This window comes from Mandrillus leucophaeus, unplaced genomic scaffold (assembly GCF_000951045.1).
Source record: "Mandrillus leucophaeus isolate KB7577 unplaced genomic scaffold, Mleu.le_1.0 Scaffold148, whole genome shotgun sequence".
Classification (NCBI taxonomy): Eukaryota; Metazoa; Chordata; class Mammalia; order Primates; family Cercopithecidae; genus Mandrillus; species Mandrillus leucophaeus.
In genome coordinates, this window is record NW_012101454.1 from 4,295,543 (window position 1) to 4,314,666 (window position 19,124).

The following is a 19,124-nucleotide window of genomic DNA, read 5'->3' on the forward strand; positions in this document are numbered from 1 at the left end:
TTTGGGAGGCCAAGGTGGGCGGATCACGAGGTCAGGAGTTCCAGAGCAGCCTGGCCAACATGGTGAAACCCTGTCTCTACTAAAAATACAAAAAAATTAGCTGAGTGTGGTGGCAGGCACCTGTAATCCCAGCTACTCGGGAGGCTGAGGCAAGAGAATTGCTTGAACCCAGGAGGTGGAGGTTGCAGTGAGCGAAGATCTTGCCACTGCACCGCAGCCCAAGCGACAATGCGAGACTCCGTCTCAAAAAACAAACAAACAAACAACAAAAAGACGGGATTTTGCCATGTTGGCCAGGCTGGACTCAACCTCCTGACTTCAGGTGATCACCCGCCTCAGCCTCCCAAGGTGCTGGGATTACAGGCGTGAGCCACCACGCCCGGCCCACTCTATTTTCTTTTTATTCCCTAAATTTTAATATGTTTGAGTTTGTCTGTTCCTTTATCACTTTTTTCTTACATAAAAAAAATTCTGCCTAATCCTTCGTAAAAGAAAAAAAATCTTCCTGTGACTTCTGAAAGTGTTCTGGTTTTATCTTTCATATTTGAATATATAATAAGTTGATTATGGTTCATGGAATAGAGAAGAATGCAATGCATTTTCCCAAGTAGATGCCAGCCTGGTTTGCCTCATATTTTAAAGTGCATGTGATTTCTTTTCCTATTCTACAGTGCCTACTCTATCATTCATCAACTTTCCATATAAATACTGGGTCATTAAGACTTTTTTTTCCCTTGGTCTGCTTGCTCATCTCTCTGCTAATACTGTGCTGTCCTGAATATTTTCATTTGAAAATCTTAGAAGTACATAAGACAAGCCATCACTCTTTTTTTAGATGACTAAAAATCCTTAGACATTTGTCATTTTTTTTACATATGAAAAAGTAGTTTTGCTTGCCTAAAACAACCTGATTTGGGAATTTATGTGATTTCACAGGAATAGCATCTGGAAGTGGTGACATTCATGTCATTTTAAAAAACAGGTGTCATATTTCCTCTTATTCCTTTCTGCCTTGACATTGTGCAATAGAAATTTTAAAAATTGTTGTATTAGTCTTGTTAAATATCAGTTATTGGTTTTATTTACTACTCAATTAAATTTAATAAGCCTACTCTCTCGGTGTAATCACATGGAATGGGCTCAACTCCCCAGTTAACAAGTGACAGCACATGTAAAATATTGTCTACCAGGGAAACTCATTGAACACTTAGTGTTCAGACTGTGTTTTGTTGTCTAGTTCTGTAAGCACCACTGCAGTGACACAAAATAATAGACCTTCAGCAGAAAAAGTTTTGGCAAATATATTGCATAAGCCATTTAGATGCAGTGAGTCATTCTTATTACTTGGGTTGGTGGAATCCCTTTCAAAATGTAAGTTACTAATACAAACAAAAATTGAACTTTGTGAGCAGGCATTTTTAAGGGTAAGTAGTCTCAGGACTGATAATATTAACTCTCTTATGCACATCAGGTAGGACTTTATTATGACAGATACTAGAAATGTACAAAGTGAAGTTAAAAGGTGACTCCTAGCAGCACATCTTACTCCCTGGATTCTCTAATGAGATGGGTGTTTCTACTTTGCTGTTGCCTTTTTGAATAGTTCAATTCTAGCATTAGTACTGCTGTGTGGGAGGGAGTATGTGTGAATAGAGTAAGAGTTGTGACAATCAAGTCATAGAATAAATGCTTGGAAATTTTAGAATCATGTAAACAGCTTATGAATTGAGTATAGATTCCCAGTGCTGTCAGTCTCACCCATCCTTCTATCCACATGTGTGGAATGTTCTAGGATTCCATGGCTTTTGAGGATGTGGCTGTGAACTTTACCCAAGAGGAATGGACTTTGCTAGATTCTTCTCAGAAGAATCTCTGTAGAGAAGTGATGCAGGAAACCTGCAGGAACCTGGCTTCTGTAGGTAAGAATGACAACACGTTTCACTTAATGACAGAAGTATTTCCCTAATCATCAGTGCTATTTGTGATTTGGAATGTGTCAAGGGAATGATTTGGTGAATAAATCAGGCATAGGTACCATGTACAATGAACATTAAATCTAGTAATGTTTCTATAGTTTGTAATAATTCATGATAATTTTATGGGTCTGCATTTTAGGAAACAAATGAAAAGACCAGAATATTGAAGATCACTTCGAAAAACCTGGGAAAGATATAAGATAATTTGCACTGAGAAGAGGAAGTAAAGTCCTCTGAAGGAATCTTAGTATGTCATAAACTTAAAAACAAGCAAAGCAAGTAAGAATCACTTGAAATTTATTTCTTTTTAGCAAAATGTCACCCAAAATGTAACGTATTTCAGTGTAGCAGTCAGTGTTTGGAAAACAGTTTACTTGAAAGTAGTACTACAAAATTGTGTATATGAATGTTACTAATTTGGTCATAGCCATGCAGGTGGTAGCTGTGTTTTCAGTAGTAAGCCATTTACTTTCAAATAATTCAGTCATGGCAAAAAAAAAAAAAACAAAAAAAAACAACAAAAAAAAACACATTTTCCCTGGTATTGGTAGTAGTGTAAGTCCAAGACCTATTAATAAGTAGAAAGTTATTAAACCAACCAATAATAATGTGCTTGTCATTTTTTTACAGAAATCATATGTTACAGAGACTGTGTGAAAGCAAAGAAGGTAGTCAGTATGGACAAGTTGTCAGCCAAATTCCAAATCTTGATCTGAATGAGAACATTTCTACTGGATTAAAGCAATGTGAATGCAGTATTTGTGAAAAAGTCTTTGTACGTCATTCCCTTCGTAACAGGCACGTCCTAGCTCACTCAGGATACAAACCATATGGAGAGAAGCAATATAAATGTAAACAGTGTGGGAAATTCTTCGTTTCTGTTCCAGGTGCTAGAAGACACATGATAATGCACAGTGGAAATCCAGCTTATAAATGTACGATATGTGGGAAAGCTTTTTATTTTCTCAATTCAGTTGAAAGACATCAGAGAACTCACACAGGAGAAAAACCCTATAAATGTAAACAATGTGGTAAAGCGTTCACTGTTTCTGGTTCTTGTCTAATACATGAACGAACTCACACTGGAGAGAAACCCTACGAATGTAAGGAATGTGGGAAAACATTCAGATTTTCTTGTTCTTTTAAGACGCATGAAAGAATTCACGCTGGAGAAAGACCCTATAAATGTACCACATGTGATAAAGCCTTCAGCTGTTCCACTTCCCTTCATTACCATGGAAGCATTCATACTGGAGAGAGACCCTATGAATGTAAACAATGTGGCAAAGTCTTTAGTGGTTTGAGTTCCCTTTGTAACCATAGAAGTACTCATACTGGAGAGAAACCCTGTGAATGTAAACAATGTGACCAAGCCTTCAGTTGCCTCAGTTCCCTTCACCTCCATGAAAGAATTCATACTGGAGAAAAACCCTATGAATGTAAGAGATGAGGTAATGCCTACACTCGTTCCAGTGACCTTACTCGCCATGAAAGAAGTCATGATATAGAGGCTGGGTGTGGTGACTCAGCCTATAATCCCAGCACTTTAGGAGGCCAAGGTGTGTGTATTGCTTGAGCCCAGGAGTTCATAACCAGCCTGGATTAAAACAATGTGAAACAACCTGGGCATCATGATGAAACCCTGTCTCTGCAAAAAATAAAATAATGCCGGGCGTGGTGGCTCACGCCAGCTACTGGGGAGGCTGATGCAGGAGAATGGCGTGAACCCAGGAGGCGGAGCTTGCAGTGAGCCGAGATCGCACCACTGCACTCCAGCCTGGGCGACAGAGCGATACTTCGTCTCAAAAAAAAAAAAAAAAAGAAAGAAAATAATTAGCTGGGCATGGTGGTACGTTTCAGTTGTCTTAGTTCTTTTTCAAGGACATAAAAAGCCATAGGGGGTTGGGGGGAAGCCCTGTGCATGCGGATCACGAGGTCAGGAGATCGAGACCATCGTGGCCAACTAGTGAAACCTCGTCTCTCCTAAAAATACAAAAATTAGCTGGGTGTGGTAGCGTAGCTTGTAATCCCAGCTACTCAGGAGGCTGAGGCAGGAGAATCACTTGAACCCATGAGGTGGAGGTTGCAGTGAACCGAGATTGTGCCACTGCACTCCAGCCTGGTGACAGAGTGAGACTCCATCTCAATAAATAAATAAATAAATAAATAAATAAATAAAGCCCCTTGAATGTAAGAAATGTGGTGAAACATTTACTCTTTCCCATTCCCTCATAAACGTGAAAGAGCTCACACTGCAGAGAAACCTTAAGAATGTAGGAAATGTGGTCCAGCCTTGAGATTTTCCTGTTTTTGAAGATTTGGGAGGACTCAGAGTGGAGAAAAGCCTTTTGAATTTAAATTTGTGGTAAGGCTTTCAGTTGTGTTAGTTCCATTTGAAGACATCAGCTCACTCCTGAGAAAAACCCTATGAATGTCCAGAATGTGGGAATGTTTCATTTCTCTCATACCCACTCAAGGACATATGAAAATGCACACTGTAGCTGGCTGGACCTTGTAAATACAAGAACGTGCACAGGATTAAAACTCTAATAGTTTAGAAACTGCAAGAATATTTTCAGTTTTAACATTTACTTGAAAAGTCATGTTAAAACTCCCACTGGAAAGAAGTTCTATAAGTGAAGCTTTTCTAATTTGGAAAGCCTGATGCAAATTAATTATTGTGCAGTGCTTGAAAAAAATGTATGAAATGTTACACAAGTTACAAGTATATTGTTTGTATCAGTGGCTCATTCTTAAAGAGTCTTGAGTGTGCATTTCACCTTGTTTTGCAGGGAAACCTTGAGGTGAGAATTCTGTAAATGCTCTTTAAGCAGTAGTACTTGAATTTCATAGATAACGATATTTTCTTAAGTTTGTTGGTAGAAGTTTTGTCTATTCATTTGATAATGTGCTGGATTCATGGTTGAATTTTGATGTTTTTCTAATATGTAGGTAAGTTTATTTTTTTTAATTTCATTATTATTTTTTTTTGAGGTGGAGTCTCACTCTGTTGCCCAGGCTGGAGTGCAGTGGTACGATCTCAGCTCACTGCAACCTCCGCCTCCTGGGTTTAAGCGATTCTCCTGCCTCAGCCTACCGAGTAGCTGGGACTACAGGCGCCTGCCACTATGTCCAGCTAATTCTTTGTATTTTTAGTAGAGACAGGGTTTCGCCATGTTGGCTAGACTGGTCTTGAACTCCTGTCCTCATGATTTGCCAGCCTCGGCCTCCCAACGTGCTGGGATTACAGGCATGAGCCACTGCGCCCAGCCAGGTAAGTTTCATTTGTATGTATTGTCCTGTGATTAATGGACCAGTGAATAATGATTGTGAATTGTTGGGATTGTCTTACTAGCCTCATTTGGCAAATTTTGATTATCCCTTGTCCATTATACACATTCCACCTTTTTTATTAAAGGAAAAACTACTCTTGATGTAAAGATGTTTATTTTTTGCTAATAATGAGTTGGTATTAATTCCTAAGTACATAAAGTTTACCATAGAGTATCATCTCATGAGTTCTTTGCATTTGTTGCCCTTTATTTATTATTTCTGTCTGTTATTTGGATTGTTCATTTTGAATGAAGGAGAGAGACCTGTGATAGGACAATATGTTGTAACCAATCTGAGGGAGGAAGCATTCAGTCTGTCAGTCACATATGATAGCGTTGGGCTTTTCATCGATGCCTTTGGTGTTGTAGTAGATAGTATTACACCATTATGGTATGATAGTGTATATATTGTATTTTACAGTATTACAGTCTTACCAGTCAGTGTCACATGATTCAGTTCCCTACCAGCCAACAGACAAACCAATCACATACTCCTGTAGGAGCAAAGGAACATCCTCAGCCGGGCATGGTGGCTCACACCTGTGATCCCAGCACCAGCACTTAGGGAGGCCGAGGCGGATGGAACACGACGAGGTCAGGAGATTGAGACCATCCTTGCTAACACAGTGAAACCCCATCTCTACTAAATACACAAAAAATTAACCGGGCGTGGTGGTGGGCGCCTGTAGTCCCAGCTTCTAGGGAGGCTGAGGCAGGAGAATGGCGTGAACCCGGGAGACGGAGCTTGCAGTGAGCCAAGATCACACTACTGCACTCCAGCAAGGGTGACAGAGCGAGATTATGTCTTTAAAAAAAAAAGGAACATCCTCACTTTTAATGCTATACCACTCTCTGCTCCCAAGTTAATCCCTGTTTGGGCCTGTGGGAGCTTACACCATCCTCCTATATGTAATTAATAACTGATGTCTGGTTTATCTGTTTAGTAATAGATGTTATGTGTTTAACGGTGCCAGTAAACGTAGGGTGCTCCTTCCTTCCTCACCAGAAGGGTGCATGAGACGCTATTGAAACAATTGGCAACACAAATGGAATGGACCAGCCCTCATGCAGGATACCTCCTCAACTTGACCTACCTGCTGTCGGCTGACGGTTCCGTAACACATCAGCAGTCACCTGGGTCAGAACCGTGAGCTGATGATGGGCCTTCCCTTTGGTCTTTGTGGTCTTCACGTGTTGCCATCTTCTTCCACACTAAAATGCTGTCATCTCCTAGACATGAATGTTTAATTGCACCCCAGCATGACATTTGGCCTGTGCTTAGCAGGCAGTTTTGAGGCCCTGGCTTATTAATGCACAAAAGCACAGCGCAGAAGCCAACACTTAAGTCCTAATTAGCAAGAATCAGGCTGTATCTCTGTAGTCCCTGCATCTACTCTGGTCACCATCTCTGTATGCTTAGGGCAGCCATGTGAACATTATTAATTCTTGTACACTCCAAGACAATAGTTATTATGTAGGCAGAAGTAGTGGCCTTGTTTGTTTCTTGTGCTACTGCTCCCCTTGCTGCTGTCCCATACACCCTCCTGATGAGGTGTACATCTATGGTGCCTCTTGATTCAGGCACTGATGAGTAAAGAAAGTAGAAAGAAAGAGTTTGATATTAGCCCCACCTGAAGCATATGAAGAAACGTCTCCGCTGCTTTCATTGAAAAATTCCTAGCCAGTGTGTGGGCTTTTCTGATCACTGCTGCTTATCAGCATGTCAAAAGTCTAATCTTCGCACTGCAAGTCTTGACGGCTTTAGACATAATGGCCTTACTGCATGTGGAGCCAACCCCAGGAAGATGGAGTGGCACTCTCTGGAGGATTAGGTAGTCTCCTCCAATGTGGGTTGATGGGCTCCTGAACTCTTTCCTTTAACCATGCAGAGAGTCTACACTGCCAGTGATCATGCGCTGCAACTCTATAGATGTAGAAACTCAAAATATTCAAAATATTCTGAAACAGTTTCCATTGAAAGGAAAGAGAAAAGCAGTCAGGTGCCATGCTCCAGTCAAGAGAACTAGTAGATGGCTCACAAGAACACTCTGTCGCTGCTGTCTGTGCCTCTGTCACAACAAACATCCTGATCCTTCAGTTGTAAAGGTGAAGGGCCATTTTCCTCCCTTTCTTACTGGTAGTTCTCAAGATAACTGTATGATATGCTGGGAATGCAATATCCTGATAATCAGGTGACATTGGTCAGAACAGCCCAGGCTCTCTTATAGTCCCTGCTCAAAACAGAATGGCCTTTAACGCTTGTGTCCAGCAAACGACATCTTGGGAGACAACCCAAGGTGGGCTGCTTTCTGGGGTCCCTCAGATGTAGTGAAAGTGAAGCATTTACAGTCCAAACTCCATCTGCTCTGGGTAGCTTTCCTGATCTTGTGGTAGCGGTTCATATTGAATCCTAGACTTCTGTTGTCTTTTGTTTGCTATTTGTAAGTAATAAATTCACTTCATGGAATTTATGTATGAATGTGTTTGGTCTCATTGTAGTCAGAAAAGATGGTAGCCATTGCACAGTGAACCCGCTTCATAATTGGTGAAAACACCTATGCCCCCCTTGTGCCACAGCAAGGAGGTTAATTCAGCCAAACATAAACTTCATGTTCGTAAAACCCTGTAGCACAATTATTACCATGTGGGAGGCCTTTAACAATGGTGATGCTGATTTGAAGAACTCTGAAGGAAGAAATTTACACAAATGGGTTGGGTACATGGGAGTCCCTCCTAACTGAAAGCAACCATTACTCCCCTCCACCTAAAAAGAGTGGAGAGGCCGGGTGCAGTGGCTCAGGCCTGTAATCCAAGCACTTTGGGAGGCCGAGGTGGGCAGATCACAAGGTCAGGGGTTCAAGACCAGCCTGACCAACATGGGGAAATCACATCTCTACTAAAAATATGGAAATTAGCCGGGTGTGGTGGTGGGCACCTGTAGTCCCAGCTACTTGGGAAGCTAAGGCAGGAGAATCGCTTGAACCTGGGAGGCGGAGGTTGCAGTGAGTCGAGACCATGCCACTGCACTTCAGCCTGGGTGACAGGGCAAGACTCCATCTCAGGAAAAAAAAAAGAAAAAAGTGGATAAGAACTGAAACAGGTTTAAAATTTCACCTAATTGGAAATGCAAAGTTTACAAAAATAATATTTAAAATTAAAGGTTAAATGAGTGCTCATTGAATTTTATGCCTCCACAAAATAGGTTGTGAATTAACTTCAACATTTGTTGAAAGCCACCAAAGTTGGGAAGCTTCCGTGTCTGAAATTCACATGTGGCTCAAATAAGAATTATACCTGGGGATACCCCAAAGTTTAAATATGGTATCCCCTATGATATTATGAGGAATTACTGTACATAAAACAGGTTTTCCTCCTTTAACTCTGAAAATCATATTATCTTGCCTAAATTCTCCATAATGCATCGCTCTGCAGTATCCTATAGTGGACATAGGTTTCCTGACCAATGAGCACTAAACTTAAGTGTATGTGACTCACCTATGTTCTTATCAAAATGAAAATCCCCGAATCCCACCAGTTAGAATAACATGAGAGAATGTCAGATTTTTGGAATATAGAAGTTTTCTGTAAGGTTATTAGGTATCAATTCCATTTTATTAATAGATATAAATATATTTAGATTACCTATTTCTCCTGTGTTTTAGTATTAATAGATTGTGTCTTTTAATTCATCCAGTTGGTCTAAGTTACCAAGTTTGTGGGTTATGGAGATTGTAATATTCTTTATTATTTTCTCATCCATGGGCTCTCTAATATAAAGGCCTCTTTTAATTCTTATTAGGTTGGTGCAAAAGTAATTGTGGTTTTGGACCATGAATTTTAAATTTTTATAACTAGGCTGCAACATATCTTTATTAATCAAACTAGAACCCATTACAATGGGCTGGGCGCAGTGGCTCACACCTGTAATCCCAGCACTTTGGGAGGCTGAGGCGGGCGGATCAGGATGTCAGGAGTTTGAGACCAGCCTGACCAACATGGTGAAATCCAGTCTCTACTAAAAATACAAAAATCAGCTGGGCATGGTGGCATGTGCCTGTAATCCCAGCTACTCAAGAGGCTGAGGCAGGAGAATCTCTTGAACCCAGGAGGCAGAGGTTGCAGTGAGCCGAGATTTCACCTTTGCACTCTGGCCTGGGAGACAGAGTGAGACTCTGTCTAAAAAAAAAAAAGAAACCATTACAATGAACACATTTTTGCCAATGAGAAATAAACTTGTTTATTCCACGTTTTCAGGGTTCGATGAACTCTTGGAAAGCATTTTCTGCATCCTGATGGTTGTGTAAGTGTTTTCCCTGCAAAAAGTTGTCAAGATGCTTAAAGAAGTGGTAGTTGGTTGGCGAGAGTTCAGATGAATATGGCAGATGAGGCAAAACTTCATAGCCCAGTCTATTCAACTTTTGAAGCCCTGGTTGTATGACATGTGGTCAGGCATTGTGGAGAACTGGGCCCTTCCTGTTGACCAGCGCCGGCTCCAGGTGCTGCAGTTTTCCATGCATCTCATCGATTAGCTTGGCATACTTCTCAGATGTAATGATTTCACCAGGATTCAAAAACTGTAGTGGATCAGAAGACCGTCAGCTGACCACCAAACAGTGACCATGACCTTTTTTTGGGTGCAAGTTTGACTTTGGGAAGTGGTTTGGAGCTTCTTCTCAGTCCAACCACTGAGCTGGCTGTTGTATGAAATCCACTTTTCGTGGCATGTCACAATCTGATCAAGAAATGGTTCATTGTTGTTTCATAGAATAAGAGAAGATGACACTTCAAAAGGATGATTTTTAAAATATTTGGTCAGCTCATGAGGCACCCACTTATCAAGCTTTTTCAACTTTCCAATTGGCTTCAAATGCCGGATGACCATAGAATGGTCGACATTCAGTTCTTCGCCAACTTCTTGTGTAGCTGTAAGAGGATCGAAATCAGTGGTTGCTCTCAATTGGTCGTTATCAACTTCCGGTGGCTGCCCACTACACTCCTCATCTTCAAGGCTCTCACCTTCTTTGCAAAACTTCTTGAACCACTGCGCTGTACCTTAATTAGCAGTTCCTGGACCAAATGTGTTGATGTTGTGAGTTGTCTCCCCTGCTTTAGGACCCATTTTGAACTCAAATAAGAAAGTTGCTTGAATTTGCTTTTTGTCTGACATCATTTCCATAGTGTAAAATAAATAATAAGTCATTAGAAAAAAAAAAAGGCAAGAAATTCCCATTAAAATGATGTATAACATAACCACATTTATTTAAGATATTTAAGAGGGTATTCCAGTATCAAACAGCAAATTCCAAGAATGCAAAAACTGCCATTACTTTTGTACTCACCTTATAGTAATTTGTGTGATTTCTTTTTTTGTTTGTTAGCCTGGCTTGATAGTTACCAATTTTGTTGATCTTTTTGAAGAAACAGCTATTGTTCTATTGAGTTCTTCTGTTGATTTTCTGTTTTCAGTGCCATTGACTTGTCATCTTGTTTTTATTTCTTTTGAGTGAATTTGGTTTATATTGTTCTTTTTTTTTTTTTTTTTTTTTTTTTTTTTTTTTTTTTTTGAGATGGAGTCTCGCTCTGTCGCCCAGGCAACCTCACTCTGTCACACGAGATCAGGAGATTGAGACCATCCTGGCTAACACGGTGAAACCCCGTCTCTACTAAAAATACAAAACATTAGCCGGGCATGGTGGCAGGCGCCTGTAGTCCCAGCTACTCGGGAGGCTGAGGCAGGAGAATGGCATGAACCCAGGAGGTGGAGCTTGCAGTGAGCCGAGATCTCGCCAATGCACTCCCTCCAGCCTGGGTGACAGAGTGAGACTCCATCTCAAAAAAAAAAAGAAAAAAAAAAACAGTGAGCCATAGTACGGAGAATGAGGCAGGCAGATCATGAGGTCAGGAGTTGAAGACCAGCCTGGCCAACATGGTGAAATCCCGTCTCTATAAAAAATACAAAAATTAGCCAGGGCTCCTCACCTGCTCTGTGGCTCCGGCTCTCATCAGCTCACTGGGTGACTCTGACAGCTTCCTCCCCAAAGTTTGGGTCCTCATCTGTGGGAATGGGGTGTCCCAGGCCCCCTGCAGGCAGGAACCCACCCCCAGCTTCTCTGGTGGGACTTCCTGGGCTTTCTTATCTACTGGCTTGTGAGACCCGGTTGGCCAAACTTGGTGTCCTATTTTTATTTTGTCCTTTTTCTTAGTGTGTGTTTTCTGTAACTACTGCTGTGTAGAACTTCTATATGAGTTTTAGGTAGAGAATCTTGCCCACCCAGAGGTCCCCCACCCCAGAGAGCCTCTGCTTCGGTCCCCCTGGGCTGGTCCTGCCTGTGCTCCGCTTAGTATGAATGTTGAGTGTGATCGATCCACATGGCGCTTGACCCTGCATCTCCTTCCTTCTTGTAGCTGAGGCCAGTTCTGTTCTCTCTTTCTCCGCCTGAACTGCACTTAAAGCCAAGATGAAGGATGAGAAGTGGTTGCTACGAAGGACCCTCCTGCAGCGAATCCCCTGTGAGTAGGCTGCGCTGGCCCAGCCTGTCCGTTCCTTCTCTAAGCTCATTCCAGAGGTCGGCAAGGGGCAGCCTGTCCCTGCCTGCTCCTGTGGTCTGTGAATCAAGAACGGATTTTACATTTCCAGGAACAGATTTTACATTTCCAAGTGGTTGAACAAATAAAAAAAATAACACTTCATGACACTGAGAAGTTTCCATGTCCATAAGTAAAGTTTTATGGGGGTGCGGTCATGCCCATCTCTTCACAGGCCACCTGTAGAAGGCTGCTGTCCTGCAGCCATGGCAGAGTTGCATCCTTGAGGCAAAGATCAGTTGGCAAAGCTGAAAATACTGACTCCTGGCTCTTTAGGGAAACAGTTTCCAATCCCTGGTTTAAGGGCTGTGTGGCAGGACCCCAGGATCTTGGTCAGATTGTTTCTCACTCAGGGCCTGCTGTGGTCTTCGCTAGTATGTCTGCAAAGTCTGGGTGCTATGGTGCCTCTCATGGGGGCGTTGAGCCCTGTCGTGCTAGATTTCAGGGTGTCTGCCTCATGGTCATCTGTCTCACCAACAGAGACCCTGTGGCCAGATTCAAACTGGCAGGAACAGTTGGTCTTTAGCAGCAGGGATACCTTAGAGCTGAGCTGCCACCCACCCTGAGGTGGTCTCATGACACCCACTGTCTGGGTCAAGGTTGGGGCAGGGCTGGTGTCCTGAACTGCACTGCGATGTGGATTGTAATAGCCAGGCGGGGAGAGGGGGTTGCTATTACTCCCCATATCGTGGGGGGTGCCTCACTCCCTTGCGATGTGGATCGTAATAGCCAATGACTCACCCCTGCAATGTGTGTCCATTATTAGCAGTCTCTTTTGTTCAGGATATTAGGAACAATTTCACAGGTTGTGTGTACATAGCCGCGATAGGAGAAGGAATACCATCCTCTGCACCTCCGGATATTAGGAACCATATCACACAATGGGTGTACACTTTTTGGGAGATTTGGAGTAATGTCGTCCTGTGTTTCCCTGAATATTCAGAGAAATATCACAGGGCAGCTGTACACCCACTACTCTCTTGGCAGGAACATCATGCTTTACCTACTGGAAATTAGGAGCAGTATCACAGACTGGGTGTCAAGCCACTGTCATATTGAAAGTACTATCACGCTCTCCCCCACAAGTTATGAGGAACAATATCTCAGGGGGGTGTGTACCTTCTCCGGTAGTGAGAGTAGTATCATCATCTCTTCCTTTAGATGACAGGAACAATATCACAGGGTGGGTGTATGCCCCATGTATTTTTGGAAGCAATGTCGTTCTCTTCTTCTAGGTTTTATGATTCATATCACAGGCGGGGTGTACACCCCTTGTTATATTGGATAGAATGTCATAATCTTTCAACCTGTATCCTTAGAACAATATCCCATGGGGGCTGTCCATCCCTTCAATATTGGTAGTAATACCATCTTCTCCTTTCCTAGATATCAGAAACAATATCACAGGAGGGGTGTACACCCCTTGCAATATTGGTAGTAATATCACCTCTCCCCTGTGGTTACTAAGGACAAAATCCCAGGGTGGTTGTACGGTTCCTACTTTATTAGGAGTAATATCATCCACTCACCCCCTGGATATCAGGAACCATATCACAGAAGAGGTGTCCACCCCCTTCGATATTGTCAGCCATGTCATCTTCTTCCCACCTGGATATTAGGAACGATACCCCCGGGGTTGGGGGCAGTGTACACCCACTGCAATATCGAAAGTAAAATCAGCCTCTTTCCCGCTGGATATTAGGAACTATATCACAGGTGTGTGTGCACCTTCTGGGATATTGGGAGTACTATCAGCCTCCACCCCGCTGCATATTAGGAACAATAGATGGGGGGTGGGGTGGTTACACCCCCTGCGATATTGAGAGCAATATTCTTCTCTTTTCCCTGCACAGTAGGAACTACATCACAGGGGTCTGTACACCTTCTGCGATATTGGGGTTAATGTTATCCTCTCTCCCACTGAATGTCAAAAACAATATCACAGAAGGGTGTACACCCCCTGCGATATGGCCAGTAATATCATCGTCTCTATCTTTGAATACTAGGAACAACATCACAGAGGGTGTGTACACTCCCCTGCGATATTGGGCATAATGTCATCCTCTCTTCCCTTGGATATTAGGAACGATATCCCTGGTAGTGGGAGGTGGAGTACATTAAGAACAATATCACTGGGTGGGTGTACACCCCCTGCGATATTGGGTGTAGTATCATCCTCTCTTCCCTAGGATATTAAGAACAATATCACAGGAGGGGTGTACAGCCATAGCCGCTGCGTTATTGGAAGTAATAGCATCTTCTCTCCCTCTCGATATAAGTAACAATATCCCAGGGTGGGTTTACATCCCCTGTGATATTGGGCATAATGTCATCATCTCCCAACGTGGATATTGGGCATAGTGTCACAGGGGGGTGTACACCTTCTTCGATATTGGGAGTAATATCATCCTCTCCCCTCAGGATTGTAGGCAAAATATTGAAGGGGTTTTACAACTCGTGCGATATGGGTAGTAATATCATCCTCTCCCCACCTAGATGTTAGGAACTATATCACAGGCGGCTGTACACTTCTTGCTATATTGGGAGTCATATCATCCTCTTCCATCATGGATATTAATAACAACATTACAAAGGAGGTGTACACCCCCTGTGATATTGAGAGTAATACTAAGCTCTCCCCTTCGGGATATTAAGAACAATATCGCAGGAGGTATGTACAATCCCTGCGATATTGGGAGTAATATCATCCTCTCCCCCTGAATATAAGAAACAATACCACCGGAGGATGTACACCCCCTGTGATATTGGGAGTCATATCATTTTCTCCCCCTCTGGATATTCGGAACAATATCACAGTGGGTGTATACACCCCCTGTGATATTGCCACTAGTGTCATCATCTCCCTCCCAGGATATAAGTAACAAGATGACCGAAGGGATGTACACCCACTGCGATAGTTTCAATAATGTCATCCTCTACCCCTGGCTATTAGGAATAACATCATAGAGGGGTGTACACTTTCTGTGATATTGGGAGTAATATCATCCTCTCCCCCCCAGATATCAAGAACAAGTCTATTAATTATTAATATTAATAAATATAATAAAAACTAATAGTAATCATTGATATTAATAATCACAATAAAGATAGTAAAAATTAACACTGATTTAAAATGTTAACGATTAGTATTAATGATGAATAGTATTATCACTATTAATAAAATAATGATATCAGCAATTAATGTTACTTAAATCAATAATAAGTGATGTTTGTAATAAAATAACAATTAATATTAAGAACTAATAATATCGTTAAATGACACTAATATTAACTACTTTTTGCGTGCATAATCATATATTTAAAATAATTATCCATAATTAATAATCATATCCTATTAATAGTATCAATGATAATTATTAAAATAGATCCTTGATGTTTAATAATTAATCATATTATTGCTCCAAATTCCACAGGGAGTGTGCACCTACCTGTGATGTTGTTCCTAATACCCAGGGGCAGAGAGAATGATTTTAGTTTTAATATCACAGAAGGTGTACACTCACCCTGTGACACTGATCCTAATATCCAAGGGGGTAGAGTATGACATGACTCCCAACATAGCAATGAATGGACAGCCACCCGGTGATATTGCTCCTAATATTCACGGAAGAAGCCTATGCTATTACTCCCAATATCGCAGGGAGGGTACAGCTCTTCTGTGATATTGTTCCTAGTATCCGGAAGGAGAGAGGATAATAATAATTCCAGTATCACAGGCTGTGTTCACCCGGCCTGTGATATTGTTATTAATATCCTGGAAGGGAGGGGATGATATTACTCCCCATAGAGCGGGAGGCGTGCAGCCAGCCTCAGATATTGTTCCTAATATCCATGGAGGGGAGAGGCTGATATTACTCCCAATATGGCAGGGGGTGTATGTCCACCCCCTGATGTTCTTCTTAATATTCCAAGGCCAAGAGGTTGATATTACTCCCAGTATGGCAGACACTGTACACCCCCGTGTGTTACTATTCCTGATATCCAGAAGGGGAGAGGATGGTATTAATCCCCATAATGCAGGAGGTGAACACCCACTCTGTGATATCTTTCCTAATATGCAGAGGGATAGAGGATAATATTCCCAATATTGCAGATGTTCATGCCCCCCGTGATATTGTCCTTAATATTCCAAGGCACAGAAGATGATGTTACTCCCAATATCGCAGAAAGTGTACACCCCCCAGTGATGTGGTTCCCATGATCCATGAGGGAAGAGGATGATATTTCTTTCAATTTCGCAGGGGGTGTACACGACCCCCGTGATACTGTTCCTAATTTCCACCTGCGAGAGGATGATATTACTCCCAATACCGCAGGGGTTATAAACACTCCTTTGATATCGTTCCTAATATCCAGGTGGGGAGAGGATGATATTCTTCCCTATATTGCAGAGGGTGTACACCCGTCTTTGATGCTGTTCATAATGTCTAGAGGGGGAGATGATATTATTCACAAAATCGTAAACACGTTGTGTGTCCACCGTGGATCCTAATATTCAGGAAGGGATATTACTCCCCAAGTCGCGGGGGGTGTCCACCCTGCCTGTCACATCGTTTCTTATACCCAGGGAGGAGACGATGATATCGCTACCAATATCGAAGAAGTGTACACGCCCCCTGTGATATGGTTCCTAATATCCACGTTGGAAGAGGATGATATTACTCTCAATATCACAGGGGTTGTCCATCCCGCCTGTGATATTTTTCCTACTATCCAGAATAAGAGAGAAGGATATTACTCCCAATAGTGCAGGGGTTGTCCCACCTACCATGTGATATTGTTCCCAAGAGCTAAAGGAAGAGAACGTAATATTATTCTTTGTACTGTAGGGGGTGTACACCCAACTGTGATATAGTGAGGCACCCCCCGCGATACTGGGAGTAATATCATCCTCTCTCCCCGTAAATAGTAGGAAAAATATCAAAGAAGGTGTGTACATCACCTGTGATATTGAGAGTAATGTAATGTTCCCCTCACCTGGATATGAGAAATAATATCATGGGGGTGGTGAGAGGTGTACACCACCTACGATATTGGGAGTAATATTATTTTCTGCCCCCATGGATATTGATAACAATATCACAAGGGCGGTGTACACCATCTGTGATAATGGGAGTAATGTCATCCTCACTCCCCGTAGATATTAGGAACAATATCACAGGCGGATTATACACCCGCTGCAACATTGGGAGTAATATTATCCTTTCCCCCCCAGATAGTAGGAACAATATCTCTTGGGAGGAGTGCAGCCCATTCCATTTTGGGAGTAATATCAATTTCTTCGTTGCTGGAAATAAGAAACAATATACCAGGGGTGGTGTACACACCCTGTGATATTCTGTGATGTTGCCAGTAATATGGACTCCCCCCGTCCCGGATATTAGGAACAATAACAAAAAGAGGTGTGTACAGCAATATTGGGATTAATATCAGGCTCTCTCCCCTGGATATTAGGAACAATATCAAAGAAAGGATGTCCACCCCTTGCGATGTTGACAGTAATATCATCCTCTCCCTCCCTGGATTTTAAGAACAATACCACAGAGTTGGTGTACACGCACTGCGATACTGGGAGTAATGTCATCCTCTTCCCCCTGGATATTAAAAACAGTATCACAGAGGTGGTGTACACCCCCCGTGATATGACCAGTAATACCATCGTCTCCCCCACTGGATATTAGGAACAATATCCCAGGGTGGGTGTACACCTCCTGCGGTATTAAGAGTAGTATCATTCCCTCTTCTTCTGGATATTAGGAATAATATCACAGGTGGGGTGTACAACTCCTGCTACATTGGCGGTAATATCATCGTCTCCCAACCTGGATATTCAAAACAAAATAACAGGGGGCTTGTACACCCCCTGCGATATTGGTAGTAATATCATTCTCTCCCCTACTTGATATTACAAAACAATATCCCAAGAGGGGTGTACACCCTCTGAGATACGGAGAGTATTATCATCCTCTCCCCAACTAAATATGAGAAACAATGTTGGGGGCGGTGTACATCCCCTATGATACTGGGGGTAATATCCTCTCCCTCCTCGGATATTAGAAACAGTATCAAAGGGGTCTTGTACACCCCCTGTGATATTGAGAGTAATATCATTCTAATCCCCTCTGGATATTAGGAACGATATTATGGAGGGGCTGTACACCCTCTGCCATATTGTGAGTCATATCATTTCTCTTCACCTGGATATTAGGAACAATATCACAGGGGGTGTGTCCCCTGTGTTACTGAAATTAATATCCTCCTCTCCCCCACTGACTATCAAAAACAATCTCACAGCGGTGTTGTCCACCCCTGTGACATGGACAGTAATATCCTTGTTTGCCCCTGCTAAATATTAAGAATAGTATCACAAGAGGGGTGTATAACCCCCTGTGATATTGGGAGTAATATCATCTTCTCTACATTTGGATATTAGGAACAATATCCCAGGGGGAGAGAAAAAGTCTTCAATATCTGGAGTAATAACATCCCTTCCCTTCTGGACATTAAGAACAGTATCACTGGATGGGTGTATAGCCCCTGCGATATTGGGAGTAATATCATCCTCTCCCCCTCTCGATATTAGGAACAATATCCCAAGGTGGGTGTACATCCCCTGCAATATTGGGCGTAATATCACGGTCTGCCAACGTGGATATTGGGAACAATGTCACGGGGGGGTGTACACCTTCTTCCATATTGGGAGTAATATCATCCTCTCCCCACCTAGATATTAGGATATGTATCACAGGAGGCTGTACACTTCTTGCGATATTGGGAGTAATATCATCCTCTCCCCACCTAGATATTAGGATATGTATCACAGGAGGCTGTACACTTCTTGCGATATTGGGAGTAATATCATCCTCTCCCATCATGGATATTAAGAACAATATCACAGGGGAAGTGTACGCTCTCCCCTTCTGGATATTAGGAAAAATATCACAGGAGGTGTGTACAACCCCTGCGATATTAGGAGTAATGCCATCTTTTCCCCCCTGAATATAAGAAACAATATCACAGGAAGATGTACACCCCCTGAGATATTGGGGGTAATATCATTCTCTCCCACTCTGAATCTTCAGAACAATATAACGGGGGTGGGCAGGCGTGTATACCCCAGCGATATCGGGAGTAATATCTTCCTCTTCACTGCTGGCTCTTAGGAACAATGTCACAGAAGTGGTGTACCCTCCCTGGTATACTGGGAGTA

General features: G+C 42.4%; 1 protein-coding gene across 1 annotated transcript in view; it reads left to right on the forward strand.

Annotated features, from left to right (window-relative positions):
- LOC105535602 (zinc finger protein 669-like) overlaps positions 1-3,552 on the forward strand; it is a 4,740-nt gene extending 1,188 nt beyond the window's left edge. Inside the window, 3 exon segments of the mRNA XM_011974737.1 lie at positions 1,793-1,919; positions 2,116-2,173; positions 2,604-3,552. Of these exon segments, the coding sequence (XP_011830127.1) occupies positions 1,793-1,919; positions 2,116-2,173; positions 2,604-3,552 (1,134 nt within the window).
- The last annotated feature ends 15,572 nt before the right edge of the window (positions 3,553-19,124 follow it).